The following is a 17,258-nucleotide window of genomic DNA, read 5'->3' as shown; positions in this document are numbered from 1 at the left end:
ACAAGGCACAAGTTTTTGGATAAAAACATGTAGGGCGACTGAGTAAATATGTATGAGATGTTATAGGGTCCTTCATCTTGCTGAAGTATAAAGCACAATATGGTTTCTGTTTGTGGCATCATTAATACAGTCAAAATAATTGTAGGAGGATATGAATATGAATAACCAGGTGATTTAGGTTATTGCATGCTTTTTTGATCAACAGTTTAACAACAACTTATTATTTACAAATAATCATATTTATAGGCCAACTACACTAATTAGCGTATATTCAGTAACACTTTACTGTAGAGTACTATGTACAGTACAGTTCAGAACACCCAATATAGTATGGATGAGTATACTATGCTTCTGAAATAAGGCTTCAAAAAACATGAAAAGATATCTGACATCAAATCTACAAAGGCTCTTTTGACCTGACCTTTACCACTTCTGAGGTGAAAAGTCACCAGTTGGTGGTCAAAAAAAATGTCACAGGAGACAACATTTTGAATTTTTGGTGGGGCGCAATTTTTTGGGGGATGTTCCTGAAAAACTTGAAACATAGCTTCCAACAATGTTTTCCCTGTTTGTTTACACTTACCATCATGTCCTTTTAAAAGGTACACGGATCAGTGACATGACACTTGAGAAATATAAACATAACCAAATTGAGAAATCTTTACATTCCTTTAGCCCAGATTGGCTGGCTTTCACTGGGAGAAGTACAATCTGGGAGCTTCAGTCATGGAATAAGGCACCATTTTAAGGAAAATGGAATAGAGCTTCTATTTTTACAGCCAAGCAATATGAAAAAAGTACTTCAAGTGCTTAAAAACACACATATTATGCCCAGGCATCAGGAAAAGGTGTTTTTCATCGAACATGCTAAACACAGATAACCTCATATTACCTCAGAGTCAGAAGAGAACATAAACTGCGAACATGGACTATAAACAGGAAATAAACAGCTATGCCTTGCCAGGAAAATTGGGAGAAGGGTGCACTATTGGTGTGCGCTTTCACCTTTTCACATCAGGACAGCCTGTTTTACATTAGTTATGCATTTATTGTTGAAGCACTGATTTATCAATGGGGAAGAATCTCTTCATTCTACTTTGTACTTCATTTGTGCTTACATACAATTTCACTTATCTAAGCACCACCTTCAAAAGCATAAGGGCAAAGAAAAACAGAGGGTTTTCTAGGTGCTGCAGGGGGGGGGGGGTGGAAGATGGTTTCAGGTGCTCATTTTAAGGTTTGTCATTTGTGGGGGCAGGCTGAGATGGGGCTCCTTGGGTGGGGTGGGGTGGGGGTAAGGGAGGGAGTTTATTTATGGAGGGTGTGGTTGATGGTTGATGCACCAGGGGAATGGTTGTGGAAGTGTTTGGGGGTGTGCTGGGGAGGATGAGTCATGGCGCAGCCATGCACGCCTGGATTAGTGGGGCCACTAAACAGGCAAAACTGCTTGCCTATTCAGCACATGCAGTGCACACTCACTCACACACACACACCCACTCACTCACACTCCCGCACACCCACTCACTCACTCACTCACACACATACCCAATCACACACACTCACACACACACACACACACACACACACCCCCCTGTGCCCGGCCTGCCAACAATGGAGAGCGCGCCCAGGTGCAGCAGGCATTTCTACCCCCGGGGGCAGGCAGCAGTGGAGGAGGAGGGCAGGGATAGCCGTGCATGGGGGAACAATGGCAGTGGGGTTAGCTTTTCACCCCAGCGATGTGCACCCAGCTGAAGGTCAGAGCCCAACACACACATTCTCCCCACTGGAACACTGGCCTGGGCACAGCTGCTAGGGAAAGCCTGAGGGGTCAGTGGCTACTGCACCAAGCTAGGGGATGAGATCACTGGGCCAGCTGGGGAACCAGTGATGAGAAACACAATCCATTCACCTCAATTAACACCTTCCAACACCTTCTCAACTAGTCCATCTAATTAGAATAAAGAGCCTTTACTTTTATGATGCAGGGTGTGATCAGAAGAAGCGATATCCCAGTATGGAGTTGGAGTGGGGTGGGGGGGGGGGGGGGGGGCATGTTAATGTTCTCTCCCTTGTGGTGAGGTTTTGGTTGTGTTTGTGTTTGTGAGTGTATAGTATTTAATGCTACAAAGGAGGAAAGAAGGTCCTAGTCAAGCACGAATAAATATTTACAGATGCAGTGAATGAGACTGGAGTATGCAAATACTATAATGGTTGTTTGGGTGTGCCCTTTGCATTTGTAAAGGTCTTTCAAGTTCACCAGTTCAGGAGCCAGCCCAAAACTCTCTTCCCATGCCAAAACCAAACCAGAGCCAAAAGAAAGGCGGTACGTGTCGTGCTCTAGCTACCTGCCTTGTCACTCAATAATCTCATTTATCAATATTCTCGTTGGAAAGAACAAAGTTACCAAGTTCATAAAATCAACCACTATGGTCGTGTTTTTAGAAAGAAAACTCAATCTGCAAATGAGTCATTACAAGCTGACATGCAGGGGAAATATACAAAATGTTTTCCATAAAACTTTGTTTGGATCTGCAGTAGGCCCATGTTACATAACCTGTAACCCCCCCCCCCCCCCCTTCTTTCTTCACAGACTAATTCCAGCCCTGGAGTTCAAAGTCTGCCTAGGAGGATTCCAGTTCATGCCAGTTCATTCTGCAGTCTGTGTCCAAGCACACTGGGCCAGTCTCAGCGCATGCTACGCACACAAGCAGCAGTCACATCCAAACCCAGATAACAGCTCTTTTTAGGTATCATTTCACTGTAGACCTACACTGATCAAATGGAGGGATGTACATTATTGGCTTCAAATACAATACAGTGTTCATATCGAAGCAAAACTCTGGCAGAAAAAAAATTACCAAATGCCAAGGTTCTTACCTCTAGGGAGGGCGGGGGTACCTTCAGCTGGGTGAGGCCAGACTTAGAGCTGCTCTTCAGGTCAGGTAAGCTCTCGTAAGACTGCCTGTCAAAGTCCGGCGAGGGCTTCAGTTCCGGCGACTCACTGGTGACCTGGTCCTGGCCGTCCATGGGCCGGACGTAGGCTGTGGGCTTGGGGGGCATGACGAGGCTGGGCTTGGAGGACAGGGGGAGGGGGAAGGTCTGAAAGGGCAGAGGGGCCGTCTCGCTGGCAAGGGGGATGCCCTCCATCTCGGCCCCTGCATGGAACGTCTCTACTGTGGTAGGGGGCCCAGAGGGGCCCTGCAGGGGCTGGCGGGGCCCCGGGCTGTCCTTACCGTACGCGTCATGTTGCTCCGAGTCGCTAGGGTCGCTGGAATGTAAGGGGGACAGAGGGTCGGACGGGGGGGAGAGGGCAGAGAGGACAGGGGGGAGGCTGGCACAGTCCCGCATGTCAGGCCATGGTTCACTCTCTCTGTCCTGGGGTTCTGGGCTCCCCTTGGCATGATCCACGGAGGGGTGCGAGTAGCCCGAAGACAGCAAGGTGTGATCCGGCGCAGGAGGCTTCTTAGACGGCTGGGAGGCACTGAGACTGGCGGGGGCGACCTGAATGTCTCCGTAGGAGGGCGGAGGGTTCTGGAATGGGGGCTTGGATGTGTCGGAGTGGGTGGGCCGGCCAGGCCTTCCAAAAGGTACCGGAGCAGAGAGGTCTTTGGGCAAACTGCCAAAGCTCTTGTGCAAGTCTTTCATGTCTTCATAACACCCCAGCATTCGTTGGATGCGGCTAGAAAGCTCATCTCCTTTGTTCGTCTGAAAGTAAAAAAATCACAAAATAAACTCAAACAACGCATCAATCTATTTTATATAGCAATTTAAAATGAAATAGTTAAATATCATTGGATTAAGAGAATTTTAGCCATTTTGATTTAGACTCCTCTTGAATCCAGGTTCCTTATACCCAACCCATTTAGGTTAAGCCATTAACTCCTTCAACACAAACTCCACTTGTTATTAACTACATCCTGTCATTATGGCAAATCTGGTCTAGTGCACTGATACATGCATCATCAACTTCAGGGATCGGAGTGTCCTCTGGGGCTTTTTTATAGTTTACCCAACTTCCCTTTAAAATACTAGGCCTTCATGTCCTATACAGAAGCTGTACCAAACCATGCTCCACCATTTATGACGGCCACTGAATCTGACCTTTAAAGGGGCTGGAGCGCGAGGAGACAGCCACCCCCCCTGGGGTTTTGCCCATCACAGGCCAGCCTTATCTCTGAAGACAAAGTCCCACAGAGAGGTCGATCGCAAACAGCCGTTCCTGCTTTTCTCCCAGAGCCTTCCAAGCTCCACAGGAAGGGCAGGCAGAGTACCTCTTTGGCGTAGTACCGTCCATATTCTCGATGCTGTGCTTACTTATGTTATGCTTACTTATCCTTATGTTATATTTGGGGACAGCTCTGAAACCGCTATAAGAGTAAAGAGTAGGGAACGCTTGAATAGTAGTTACTCAAAGATCCTGTAAAATACTTTCTGATTGATTAGAGGTAAGATATTGTAAAACCTCCGATAATGGAGTCTATGACAGTAACTGGTTTCTTACAATATCTTGAAAAGGAAGTAAAAAATATGTATTTAACTGTCGCTGTACCATGGGGATGTTGCTATGAATACATTTACCAAGTCTAAAACAGATATTAGTCTCACAAAATGCTTAAAGACTATTTCATTCTGTCAAAGTATTAATTTGGCGAGTGGGTACACACACATAATATACAGGATGGTGTATACCCAGCCAGTGATTATACGGAATAAACTCCTCAAAGACCCTCTGCTTTGCAGTCTGATTAGTCTGCCTGAGTTGATCTTGCTAGAATGCTTGGCTGGCTGCACGTTACTCCTTACCGCTTTGTTATGCTCTCTGTTTTCCTACTATAAGCTGTGAAGCAAACCCTTGCTCAGCAGCTTTGAAAGAGAACGCTGTAAAATCCCTCTACAAATATGAGCTTAGGCTAACTTAATTAGATTTCCTGAATGTGCTTGTCATACAGATTAAGTGGCCATTCAGTTAAATGGTTGATAATTAAAATGACAGCAGGTTTAAATCCCCCCCCATTGCGCCCCGCCATCCAAAACAGACCACAGGACACATGTAGTGCCACTTAAAAGGGAGGGTCTGCCGTTGAATGTTTTTAATCCCACTGTATCACCGACGGCTAACTTTACAGAGCACATCCAAGCTGACGAGCTTAGGCCCTTGACTGGCCCAGCTGACGTGGGTGAGGCTTTGACCAGACTAAAAAGGCAACAGCACAAAGACAGCCTCTGAGTGGCTTGCAAACGGCCTTCAAGTGGCTTGGGGTGGGAGCAGAAGACAAGCTAACTGGCTGGCTGGCAACTCTGACAACAGAAGCAGGATATTCCCTCTCATTTCTTTTGATGGTTGACATCCTGGCGCCCTGCACAAATAAACCTGCTGTTGTCAAGTACATTTTAAAACGGTGTTGAGGAGTGTATTGAAAGAAACAGGAGTCTATCGGGAGGTATTGGATATAGAACAAACAAAAGACTATGACCAAAAACCTTATTCCTTCTCAATCTTCCCCTCTCCACCCCCTTTTTAAGCACTAAACTTTGACACTGGTCTTCTTGCAAGAGCTCACAGACCATAAATAGCCTTCCCTCCCCTGACACATATGGCAACTCAAGACAAATACTGCAAGTCACCAGCAGACACCAAAGCGCCAATTCTTTTCAGTAGACGGGCATCTATCCCTCCATCGCCTAGTAGTTTGATTCTCAGTGTAGCCATCCCTTTGCCTGTCCTTCACAAATCTCTATCTGTGCATGCATCTCCACACATCCCCATAGATCTCTGTGCCTGTGAGTCTGGCTCTCCCAGTTTCTGTGTGTGTGTGTCTCTCTCTGTGCACCCCCCCTTCTCTCTCTCTCTAGCGAGTCTAATTAGCTGCTCTGGCAGCCTGGCAGGATGTTGCCACTGATGGGCCCTGATGGGAGGAACTGAGTTCAGGCTGCTCACGTTCTCTTTTTTAAGAGCCCCGCTCGCCACAGACCCTTGGGAGCCTCGCTGCTCTCTCCCCCCCCTGCAGCTGACATTGGGAGGGGGGGAGCTCCACTCCTGGAGGCCTCATTAAATCCCCACTCAGAGCTCAGCTCAGCTCACGAACAGGCGCCTGCATCCCCCCTCCTCCCCCCTTACAGGGCAGAGCCAAACCAAACACTCGCTTTCTCTCTCCATCTTACTGCAGAGCATCCTTCAGCTCAGAGGGGAAGCTGTTCTGGTACATGTAGGCTTTTTGAACACTTGCACAGCTTGTTAAAAAGCAAACCAACATAACATACCTTTAAGGTTTGCGCAATCTTGTTTTATATTTATTGGTTTCCCTTAACTGTACAGTTATTTTAAATTCATAAGGCTTGTACTAAATGAGGGCTACATTTTCATCAAATGCAAAAGTGTCAATCCCCAAGACTCACCATTGTGTATCAAGATCAGATCCAACAAGCAGGGCAAATCTCCATGTAGCTGTAGCCAGCAGGTAGAGTGCTGTGCTGAGTACAACTCACTCCCTGACACCTTATGAGTTGTGCTAGTGACAAGATGCCTGAGGGTTTTAGCCTCCTTGCTGGCAAGCCCACCTCCCATGCCCGAGTTTGAGAGCAGGACTGTGCTTGTCTACACGCCGCAGGTGGCACACAAAAATCACAAACTTTCATGGGCTTACAAATGTGAACCGTTAAAAGGTTCCCACAGAAAACCCCATTATTGTTCCTCCTAACAGCCTCATCAGTACCCTCCAATCAGCAGGAGAAGCAGCTGGGAGCCAATCACAGTGGGGGCCAGACACTGAGGCCGGTCCACTCCGCTCACCTTAATGGGCTCCCCAAAGAGGGGTGCGTTCTCCTGGTACTGCTCCTGCTGCTGCTGGGCCTCCTGGCTCCTGCGCTCCCACTCGCGCCGTCGCAGCAGGTTCCTCTCTTCCATGTGCAAACTGTGGCCATGAGATAAACATTATGAAAATACATGAAAAAAAGGAATGAAAATGAAAATAGGAAAGGTTCACAGAAAAGCAGCAAAAGCCATGTTTTTTTTCTGAACAAATATGGTACATGTTAAAACAGACTCCTATGATCAGGAGGACCAGAGCACCTTGGTTGTCACAAGTTTGAGTTCAAGATGATTCAGGCCCCAACTTTACATTGGCGATGTCTCCTACATCTAAAATGTATACATTATGATCAACTATGTTCAGGAATCTTGGTGCTCGCCGTGTAGAGTTTACATTCCACTTGCTTGAGATCAGAAATTGCTCATCTCAAAAAGGTCCCAGAGTGAAAAGCTCCAGACAATACAATGAGGCAACAAGCCATTAGTGAATGGCATCATGTTATAAGATGAGCCATAAGCAGGGGAAAGAAAATGCAAAAATAGATAGGTGAAGACAGGGCCAATTATCAGATCAGCCAAAACGACACTAATGCAATTAACTTCAAGTCTAATGAATCCTGGGGTTGCTGATTTAATCCCCAGCATGTTATGAACTTCAGGATTACCACAGCGAACATTCCCCTTCATTGAGCAACTGCCTGACAGAGCACAGATTCCTGTGGGGATCCCTCAGGCAGGCACACCTAATTAATACTTGCGTTAGGCTGAGAATCCAACCACTGCCTGGTTACTGGAGAAGACAAAGCCTTAATAATGTCTCAGTAAAGACTCATCGATTTCTGAATCCACACTGACCTATGCTTCAAGAGATGCCTGGAGGCATTAGAGAGGTGACTGTGTGTGTGGGCGTGTGTGTGTGTGTAGGGGGGGGGGGGGTGTCAGACAGCTCCTGTTATCTGGGGGGACTGAGTGCCAATCATCGCCTCAGACAGTGGTAATTACTAGCAGTGCCCTAAGGGGATTCTGCTGCACCGGCAACATCTGCCTCCCCCACTCCCCATCCAACCCTACTCCAACCCAACCCAAATCCTCCCAATACACCTGAGGACCAGTCACAGAAGGTCAGGGGTAAGAGACTGGTTTACAAAGGGTCTGCATTACAGAGTGTTCAAAAACACAATCCCTGACTTCACAAAAAAACTAAATAGTAATAATACTACTACTAATAATAATAATTCTTCATGTGCACCTCCGGACAGAAAGAGGTACTTGCACTATTCCTGTACACTATAACTGTAATTGGCAGCAATATGCAGTTCACCTCACTGGTGAAGGCAGGAAAAAAGGTGTATAGGTGTGAGTTTTTTTTAACAAGAGTGAGACTGATTGACGGCACAGCAGAGGAATTCACAGCATCTGCAATGTGTGACATGTTAGCTGGTAGACAGACATCTTCCAAGCCTCAGTCACAAACCACAGCCAAACCACACCAACAAAAAACTCCTGTTGGGAGGCAAAGCATCTCACAGGACGGAAAAGAAGGCTTCCACAGGGATGGCCATTCAGGGACAGGCAGGAAGTCTCAGTTTCTGAAGCGATGAGAGAGATGAGAAATAGAGAATGCATGTGAGTAGGAACTGTTCTCATGGGAACAGGGGGAGGTGTGTGTGTGTGTGTGTGTGTGTGTGTGTGTGTGTGTGTGTGTGTGTGGGGGGGGGCACTCCTCCATCGCGTGCAGAAATGAGAAATAAGCTCAGAACTCACATGTTGGCTACAGGTTGAGCTTTCTTTCAAAATAACTTGTTTCTCCTGGTATCTGGTGGAGACAGTGTCCTGCAGCAGGTAACATGAAAAGCTATGTTTTGAAGATGTCAAAACTGGAGGCAGATAAATGTCAACATCCTCTACATCTAAGACGCTGAAATGTTATGAGGTGGGGGGGAAAAAGGGAAGAAATGATCTAAGAAGACATTCAGTCACCACCACCCCCAACCCAAACCTCTGCAACCCTGCCTGCCCCTGATGCTTCCATAGCAACAAGTGAAGTGGCCTAGATTACAGACAATGTGCAGCCATTAATCACACATACAGAGAGACTGCCCGCTCCAGAGCAGGAACTTTCTCAATAGTACCAACTTCCTCTAGCCTCTAAGTGTGATTGAAGAATATAACATGTGGTTTGCCACTGAATAAACTTGGGTGATTTCACTCATGAGCAACACAAATGCTTTCAGTTGTTTTTAGGTTGTCTTTTTTTCCCTGAACCTCGTTTCACAACATTCCTGAACAGCTCCCTTTTACATGTAAACAATGTAAGCCTACCTAAAACACATTCAGAAGGACAATGCATCTTATGCTTCTGGTTGGTGCCTTGTATGGGTTTAGCCTACATGCTAATGGAGGGTGGGCAGGGACATGTCTTCCATGTAATATACACCCAAAGCAGGCTACATTGACAGGCTTCCAGAAGGGTGCAATAGCAGGCTCCTAGCTGAACTATGAAATGCTCATGGTTGACTGCAGTTAAGCACTACAGTCGCACAAGTGCCTGCAGCAGACCTTTTCAGTAAAGAGGCAGTAGCAGCAGAAGTGATGTTTGGGTCTGGCTCACTCAGTCCACAATATGCAGAATGTGCTGACAAACTGCACTGTCCCAGACTGTCATTAGTCACTGCCAGAGAATAAGCAGCGAGGGTCAATATGCTCTGCAGGGACTCCCCCCCCCCCCCCCCCCCCCTACTACCATTCCACACAGCAGCTCAGCTCACTCACTGAAGCACCACTCTGCAGAATTCCACACTCCATTCCACACAACTCCACCACCACTGCATCCCTCAATACAGGGTCCAAAGAAAACACATACATACATTTGCACAAGATCAGATATTTTGTGTCTGGTTGATAATTAACAAGATACTGGGGAGAAAAAAAGGTCACCTGCTTCTGCCATTTTGGTGAGTCTTATGTAACAAACAAAGGCCATAGAAAAACATATGCGTAGGATAGATTACAAGTGTGGCACAAAGGCTACAATTTAAAGAAATCAGATCTATCCAAAAGAAAACTTCACCCTTGAACCACCAACAACAGCTTTAGGAACTGTCACCACTGTAAAGTTGGTAAGTTTAAAGTCACACTCCTACTTTCTTATAGAGGAAGTGTGACAGAGCCCCCAATACCGCAGAGTCCCCCCCCCCCCATTTGTGTTCAAAGGCAGCTGAGGCAGCAATCCAGCAGCCTCCACCACTCTAGTGACATGGGGGGGGGGTGACCCTTTTGCACTGAGGTCAAGGGTCAGCCTGTCAGGCTCACAACCTTATCACTCAAGAGAATCCACCTACACACAGAGGCTCACAGCGAGGGTGAGTGGAACAGGGCCAACACACCCATATTGCACACTCCCACATGCATATTGCGATACCTGTGCACGGTGACTAAGGGGGCTGAGGAATCTGCCAGCCGGGGTGGAGGCTGCAGCAGGTGTAGCAGCAGCAGCACTACACAGCAAGCCAAGTGGTAATGGGACTTTCACAGGTTTGCCTTCTCAACGCTGTCCGTACAAATAAAAGATCCAGGACTTTGTCCAACAGTGGTAACGGCTTCAGCAAGGATCTGACAGCCCATTCACCCAGTGACAAACCAATGGTAACTAGACATGGTTAGAACCTCACTGGGAACACATAGTAAGGTTATGTTGAAACACTCTCAATTCAGGTGAAACTGGAACATACCTATAGCCTCAATGCCCCAGGCAATCCTCATTTCCATTTTAAACTGTTCAGCTATTGATAGGCCTACATTTAGCAGAAAGATGGTGAAATACACTGAAACAGCTGGCAATGTGCCACAGCTGCCATTGACAGACTTTTGGTAGATGATGGCATTTCAATACATAAACCTCAGGCTTTCACAGGACTGAGAGCAGGGAAAATCAAACCATTATGTGGTTGTGGCAGAACTAGAGAACTCTGAGAGTCTATGAAACCACACACAAAAAGACATTTGTGTGTGTGTGTGTGTGTTTTGGGGGGCATTGCATATTTGAGTGTGGGGGGAGGGGGGTTTAGTGAGTTGATTGTGTATCTATGAAACCTGTGTGGTGTAAATTAATCTTCCTGTGTGTGTGTCAGAAAAGAGCAGTAGGGCATGCAGTGTGAGTGTAATATCATTAACTGAAAGAACAGGTCACCTCAGAACGGAGAAGTGGCCTAGATAAAGCAGGCAGCTCATTCTGTTAGGTAAGCGCCCTATGCAGCCCCCTCACCTGATGACCCCAATCATTCTCTCTCGTTTAAGCTGGTGATAAAAGACCAAACCCATGGGGATACTTCAGATTTCTACAGTCTGAAAGGCTGATGACCAGAAGCGTGTAAGCAAGATTACATGAGTCCCACCTTGTAGGTTAGGCTCGTTTGCCCACGCTTCATCATTTGCCTGGACAACATGGGGCCCATGTTTCCACATTATAAAAACAACACTTACAATTCACTACCTTTACCTTAGTGCTTCTAGTGTAGTAGAGTGTATAATGCCAATGCACAAGTAGCGCTCACAACAGGTAGATTCCTTAAGATCCCTGGGAAGCCAAACAGGAAATTAAGCGGATGCGAATAGATTGCCGTTGGCCCCACCGAACTAATACCAAAACACTCTCACAACAGGACCCCCTGGAGTGAAGATTGGCCTCCAGATTGAGATAGCCTGGGACATGAGTCACCCTGACTGACAGGTAAGGAGAGAGTGAGACAGTGCTACAAGAACTGTCAATAGCTCTAGATAGTTTACATGGCGCCTGCTTTGAGATAGAGACCCCCTCACAGTCATGTGCTCGCAAATCACCCCCCAGCCTTTGGTGAAAGTGTGGTCACCACATTGCAAAATAGTACTTTGCCTATAGGTAGGCGTAACTGGTGCTGCCTCCACTAAGAAAATGCTGTCCGAGAATTTGTTTCAGGATTCACTGAAAAGCCCCAATGTCTACATATGTGACAGCACCATGGCTATGTTCAATTGTGCTTGTACTCTTGAATGAGAAATGATTGCCAGATCATGTAAATAAGCCAGGATCCGTATGCCCTGAGCTTGCAGAGGAATGACAGCTGCCTCCAGGCCAGGCACTTGATAAATGCTTGCAGGGCTAAAGACAGCCCGAACGAAAGAAGCAGATATTCGTAAGCTGTGCCCTTCAAAAGCATATCTGAGGAGCTGACTATGAACTAGATGAATGGCAATGTGAAAGTAAGCATCCATGAGATCGATCATGCTGACCCAGCTCCCCAGACCAACTGAATGTAGAAGCTGACGTCAGGTTATTACAAAGTACATTCTGAATTTGAAAACTCTCAAATGCATGTTCAATACATGCAGATCTTGTATGGGACACAAACAACCGTTTCCTTTGGGAACCACAAAAAAGCCCCTGTACCATCTGTAGTGAGTGGGGAACAACCATCATCACCTGCTTGGCGAGGGGTGAGTTTATTTCTTCTCTCATAACTGCCACAGCACTGTTTGTCACCAAATCAATGCAAATGGTAATCCTTGGCCAACTGTGGACTCTACAGCCAAGGCGATAAAGCTGTAGCTAGGAAGAAATCCTCGTCTTCCTGGTCACCACGGTGTCCTTAAGGAGGCCAAGTGGGAGAGGTTTGTGCCAGGTAGACTGACTTGGACCCTTGTCTGACGGCTGCTTCAGTAGCACATTGGGAGATACAGATGAAGCGGCTCGCTTAGAGAGACATTATAGGTTGGCGAGCACCCACTGGTGGTCTGGGCTTGGCATCATGTCTGGGTAGGATGCTTCATAGAGCCTTCGTAATCGACATCTGATTAGAATTGAGTGACAATGTTGTCACAACTCCGTCATAAAATCCAGACACTGTTTCACCGTCTGGGGAAGGAAGAATCCAGCGAACCTGGGAGGTCTCTGGGCTGAAGGCACCTCCAAACCCAACTTCTAAGCTGCATGACGGTATAAAGCAAAGGAATTATCCGTCTCGTTCTGTGTCCCATCGGAGGCAGGAGACACACACTGGGATTCTAGTAAGCGGTCCTGTTTCTTGTCGGACAAGCCACTCTCATCTATGCACAGGTCAAAAATCCTACCAAATCGCAATCACTTCTCCACCCGGCTCCACCTTGCAGTCAGTCTGGGACGGTTCTGTGGATTTCGGAGAGGAGAGGGTCATGCTCGGCAGCAGCTTGTCCAAGGAATTTTTTCAACAAACTTCACTCGCCATTCGAGAGTGGAGAGTGTTAGCTGGCGGCAAAACTCACATCAGGCTGCGCAAACTTTCTTCAAGTGTGGACAAATCCCAGGGAAACTGGGCAGGTGTTGTTGCAGCTTTCTCATTGAGATCAAAACCACAGCCCTTAGGACAGGGTTGATCGCCTGGTTTAGTTGCGGTCGATGAAAGCAGCGAGATCATGCTAAACAACCATTAGCCAGACAGCAGCTAGCTGGAGACATACCACACTATGAAACTGTCGCAGATAACTCTCAAAAACAATGACCTGCGGAAAGTCAACTAACCAATAGAGCATGTTGTCAAACCAATACTGTTTGGAACAGTTTAACTGCTTCAAGAGAAACTGTTAACTTGCAACACTTAAAACCAGCTAGCGAGCTAAACAGGCAGTTGAGGTTCTCCCAGCGAGGTGAAGAGAGCTTGAACTGAGGAGGAGGTGGGTGACCTGGGTCATGTAGGCAGGTGTGGTCTCCCAGCGTCACCATGCGTCATCCACCTTTTAGGTGTGAATAGAGGGTTGGTGGTATCCCATACTATCTGTGTAGTACCTCGTTCCTCTCCTTCAGGGAACAGTGTCACTATACCCTACTTGAGTAAGATTTCACTGTGGTCATGTCCTTGCACAAATTGTTTTTTATTTGCACGAAGTGAATCCACTAAAAGGGAACAGCTTCCCCTAGTTACAAAAAAGCTACATATTTCTACATGTTTATGTACATGTTTATGAAACAACAGGCCTTGATCAATAAATATTTTTGTTGTGGTTTCATGTCTTCCACAGCAGTGAGAGTTACAGAGCTTTTTCATCTAACAGGCTACACTGCTTCTGCTGTCAAACAGTGAAGAAATATCCTACAAGTTGGACTAAATAACAGTTTAAATGCTCTTCATAAAAAAGCAAATTTTGCAAAATCCTGGACCAAAAACTAGTGATTTGTCCATGCTTTCATTTCGACTGAAGAGCATGATGACTGAAAGTCCTGTTTGCATGGGAATTTTAAGATCAATAGTTCAAGGTCCTAAGGGTCCTCAGTTCCTATGTATACTCATTATCAAAAAACGGAAACTATGTAGCCAGTCACAATGAAAAACTATTATATGAAAGGACGTGCCTCATTTGTTTTTTAAGCCAGTCTGTTGTTAAAAAAAATCTTGCTGTGCATGTGCGGGTACATCATGAACCACTGTCTCAAGCGGTATTTCGGCTATTCAGAACAAGGTTGCAGGCTGCTAAAGAGCTGGATACTACATCTGAATGATTGTAGTTGCATGTATGTCACTCAAGAAAGGTAATAATCCTATTTGACAAAATAGCCGCTTTGGTCACTTCTACGACATCACACAAGACAGTCAGATTCTGAGGCCCCATAATTCGTTTACTGCAGACCTCGACAAATTTAAAATAGTCATGTTCGGTTGTTTACGCTTTAGCCTAAAGCAGGGGTTTTCAACCGGTGGTCCGCGGCGGTATTGCAGGGGGTCCGCGATTTAAAAATATATATATATATATTATTTGCTTTGATATTTCAACACATTTCCAGATTACTCTTCAAAATGTGTGAAATAAGAAAAATATGTCAATGTTATTCACGCTGACAGAATGTAGCCTTGGACCTATCCAGTCTATGGTAGCCTGTGCTTTGCTGATGTTAATGCATTGCGTGATTTTCATATTTAAGTTCTGGATAAGTTGCCAGACCGAATTTCCAGAGCTTGCTGCAAAAGCAATGAGCTGTATTTTGCAAACTTTCAAACTACCTGTGTGAGAGCATTTTTTTTTTTTGCGTACTTGAAGAATAAGTACAGGGCAAGAGAATGATATGAGACTCTCGCTGTCTACCATTTCGCCACGAATAGACAGGCTGTGTGGACTTCACCATGCCCAGATATTACACTGACAGGTCTCCCCTGTCCCCACACATGCACGAACGAAGGCGCACACCCGCACGCGCGCAGGAACATCATGGGCCGCGGATTACTTTCTAGTCAGAATGGTGGTCCCTGGGACAAAACCAGTTGAAAACCCCTGGCCTAAAGGATACGGTCTCTATAGTGAACTGTGGCAGAGAGAGCTCACCAATACAGGTCTGTTATTAATGTCATAAGGTCATGCCATGAACGAGCTAGGGAAAATGCAATGTTCGAGCCCCTATAAAGACTAATTAAATCACTAGCAAATGTATACAATTAACTTATTCCGTTGTCACATTAGTCACATGTTGCATTATAACGTGGATCCAAGTTGGACCTTCCAAGTTTCACAAATTGTTAGCGTGCTTGCTAGGTAGCTTCCTATATCCCGGTTATCAAAAAACATTAACCATCATTGTCATTATGTCACTACAATGAACCTAGAAAGATGAACAGCATATTGTCAAAGTACATTGTAATCAGTGATGCCGTAATGCTGCCTAGCTGTTGACACTGGGGGTGTAAACCGGTTATTTAGCTTGTTGGGCAGCCAACTGAACAGCTAAGACTATTGTATCCCATTATTGCCATTCAGGGTTATCAAAAAAAAATTCAGCCAAGCACTTTAAATTATGGCGTGTGCACATTCATGTGTTCCCAAAAATATGGGCCAGTATGTTATTGAACACACTCAAAAAGGTCGTTCAAAAGAGGCGACCTTATCCTGTCAGTCATCACTCTCGTTTTCAGCCATGTCAGCAGTAAAAAGAAAAAAAAAAGAAAAACAATCCACAGGAAAACTCCAAGTAATGCTGAAGATATGGCAGCTCTCCAGGTGTGTTTAGTTTTATACGACGTTAGGAAAAAAAATCTTTAATTTTAACTACAGTACTATTTGCACGAAACAAAGCGTGTGTTCCCCCAGCTAGTCTGTGAAGAATGCATTTCAAGTCTTAAACTGAACAAGTTTAAACTAGCCTTAAATAACATTATGTTGGTTGGCTAACACTAGATACTACTTAAGTTACTCCATAATGTTAACCTAGCTATTGCTCGCTAGCCAACGAACAAACACAACCCTCTGACTTGCCAACGTTTGCTTCTTTAACTTTAGCTAGGATAGGTTACATCAACACAGCTGGGAGTAAAACAAGAGAGCTTGTTCCAGGTGATTCCATCTCTAGATTTCATGAGAGAAGTCGTTTTTATCACTGGTTCAGATTAAGAGGACATCAGATCGCCTCGAACACGGACATATACATTTATCGAAATAATGCTCATCACACAAGCTTGAATCCAAACTTCATAGTTACAAATGTCAATAAGCTAGCCTGTTGGCAGGATAAATTAATTTAAATGCAGCTAGCTACTTACCTTGGCCAAGCAGCCATAGTGCGCTTTACGAGCCAAATTTCAAGTTGCTTGCCATGGGTTTTCGGTGGTCCGTAGCTGAACGAACGCCCTATCTTACATGGTTAAGCTGTTGAAAAACATCGACCATATAATACAAAATGTTTTTCTACGACTGTTCTTTCATAGTTCGCAACTTATTGTAGCAGGATGGCTAGGCTCTTGATCCCTGAACACCGTGGGCTGTTCTATTCCACCAGTCATCCGGGGATCTAGTGGGTTCTAGTACGCTGATTACACCAACGGCTCAAAGAGTGGACTCGTAACTAGCGCAAAACATTACTCACGCCAGTACAACACGTTGGACACCTACTTATTCATTTCCTAATTACCCAGAAAGAAACGTATGTATAGTGAATGTTATTTCGTCATTCTAGCAAACAAGTTTTTACATCGGCACCCCCTTCCAGAGAAATGGTATGGTCATATCGTTCCTATTATGGACATGTTATCCAGACCAGGCTTGGCAAACTATTCGTCGACCAGTCAGTAAAAAGAGAAATTATTTTCGTTAAATCGTGGAAAACACATGTGTCTAACAGAATCAAAAAGTTAGAGGGGAATGTTTGATATTTTCTTGGTAATACACTGTGTTGGAAAAGGGTATGAAACTCACTTTCTGCCGTGTTTGTGTGGGTGGGAGTTTCTTCTGCGATGACTTGTGTAGCCCTTGGAATACTTAAATACATGTATTTGGCAAGGTGTTTTCAGGCTACAATCTGCACAAACATTTTTTTTTTACTCAAACTTTCCCCGATTTTCTGAAAACCTTTCAGCATATGTTGTCTTACCCTAAATCTATCCTCAAAACGACCACATTTAGACCAGAGCTGATGGTCTTTTGCAAACAAAAATAATCCCTGTCCAGAACAAATGTGTGT

The 17,258-nt window shown here is 45.4% G+C and overlaps 1 protein-coding gene across 1 annotated transcript in view; it reads right to left on the bottom strand.

Annotated features, from left to right (window-relative positions):
- The window catches only part of aff1 (AF4/FMR2 family, member 1), a 39,499-nt gene extending 22,963 nt beyond the window's left edge, over positions 1-16,536 (bottom strand). The window contains exons 1-3 of the mRNA XM_080847643.1: positions 16,342-16,536; positions 6,791-6,911; positions 2,878-3,705 (exon numbers count right to left, since the gene is read on the bottom strand). Of these exons, the coding sequence (XP_080703769.1) occupies positions 2,878-3,705; positions 6,791-6,911; positions 16,342-16,358 (966 nt within the window). The 5' untranslated portion in view covers positions 16,359-16,536. The remainder of the gene's footprint in view (positions 1-2,877; positions 3,706-6,790; positions 6,912-16,341) is intronic.
- Between the last annotated feature and the right edge of the window lie 722 nt (positions 16,537-17,258).

This window comes from Sprattus sprattus (genome assembly GCF_963457725.1).
Source record: "Sprattus sprattus genome assembly, chromosome: 11".
In the NCBI taxonomy this organism is placed as follows: domain Eukaryota; kingdom Metazoa; phylum Chordata; class Actinopteri; order Clupeiformes; family Clupeidae; genus Sprattus; species Sprattus sprattus.
This window is presented reverse-complemented; position numbering and strand designations above follow the sequence as displayed.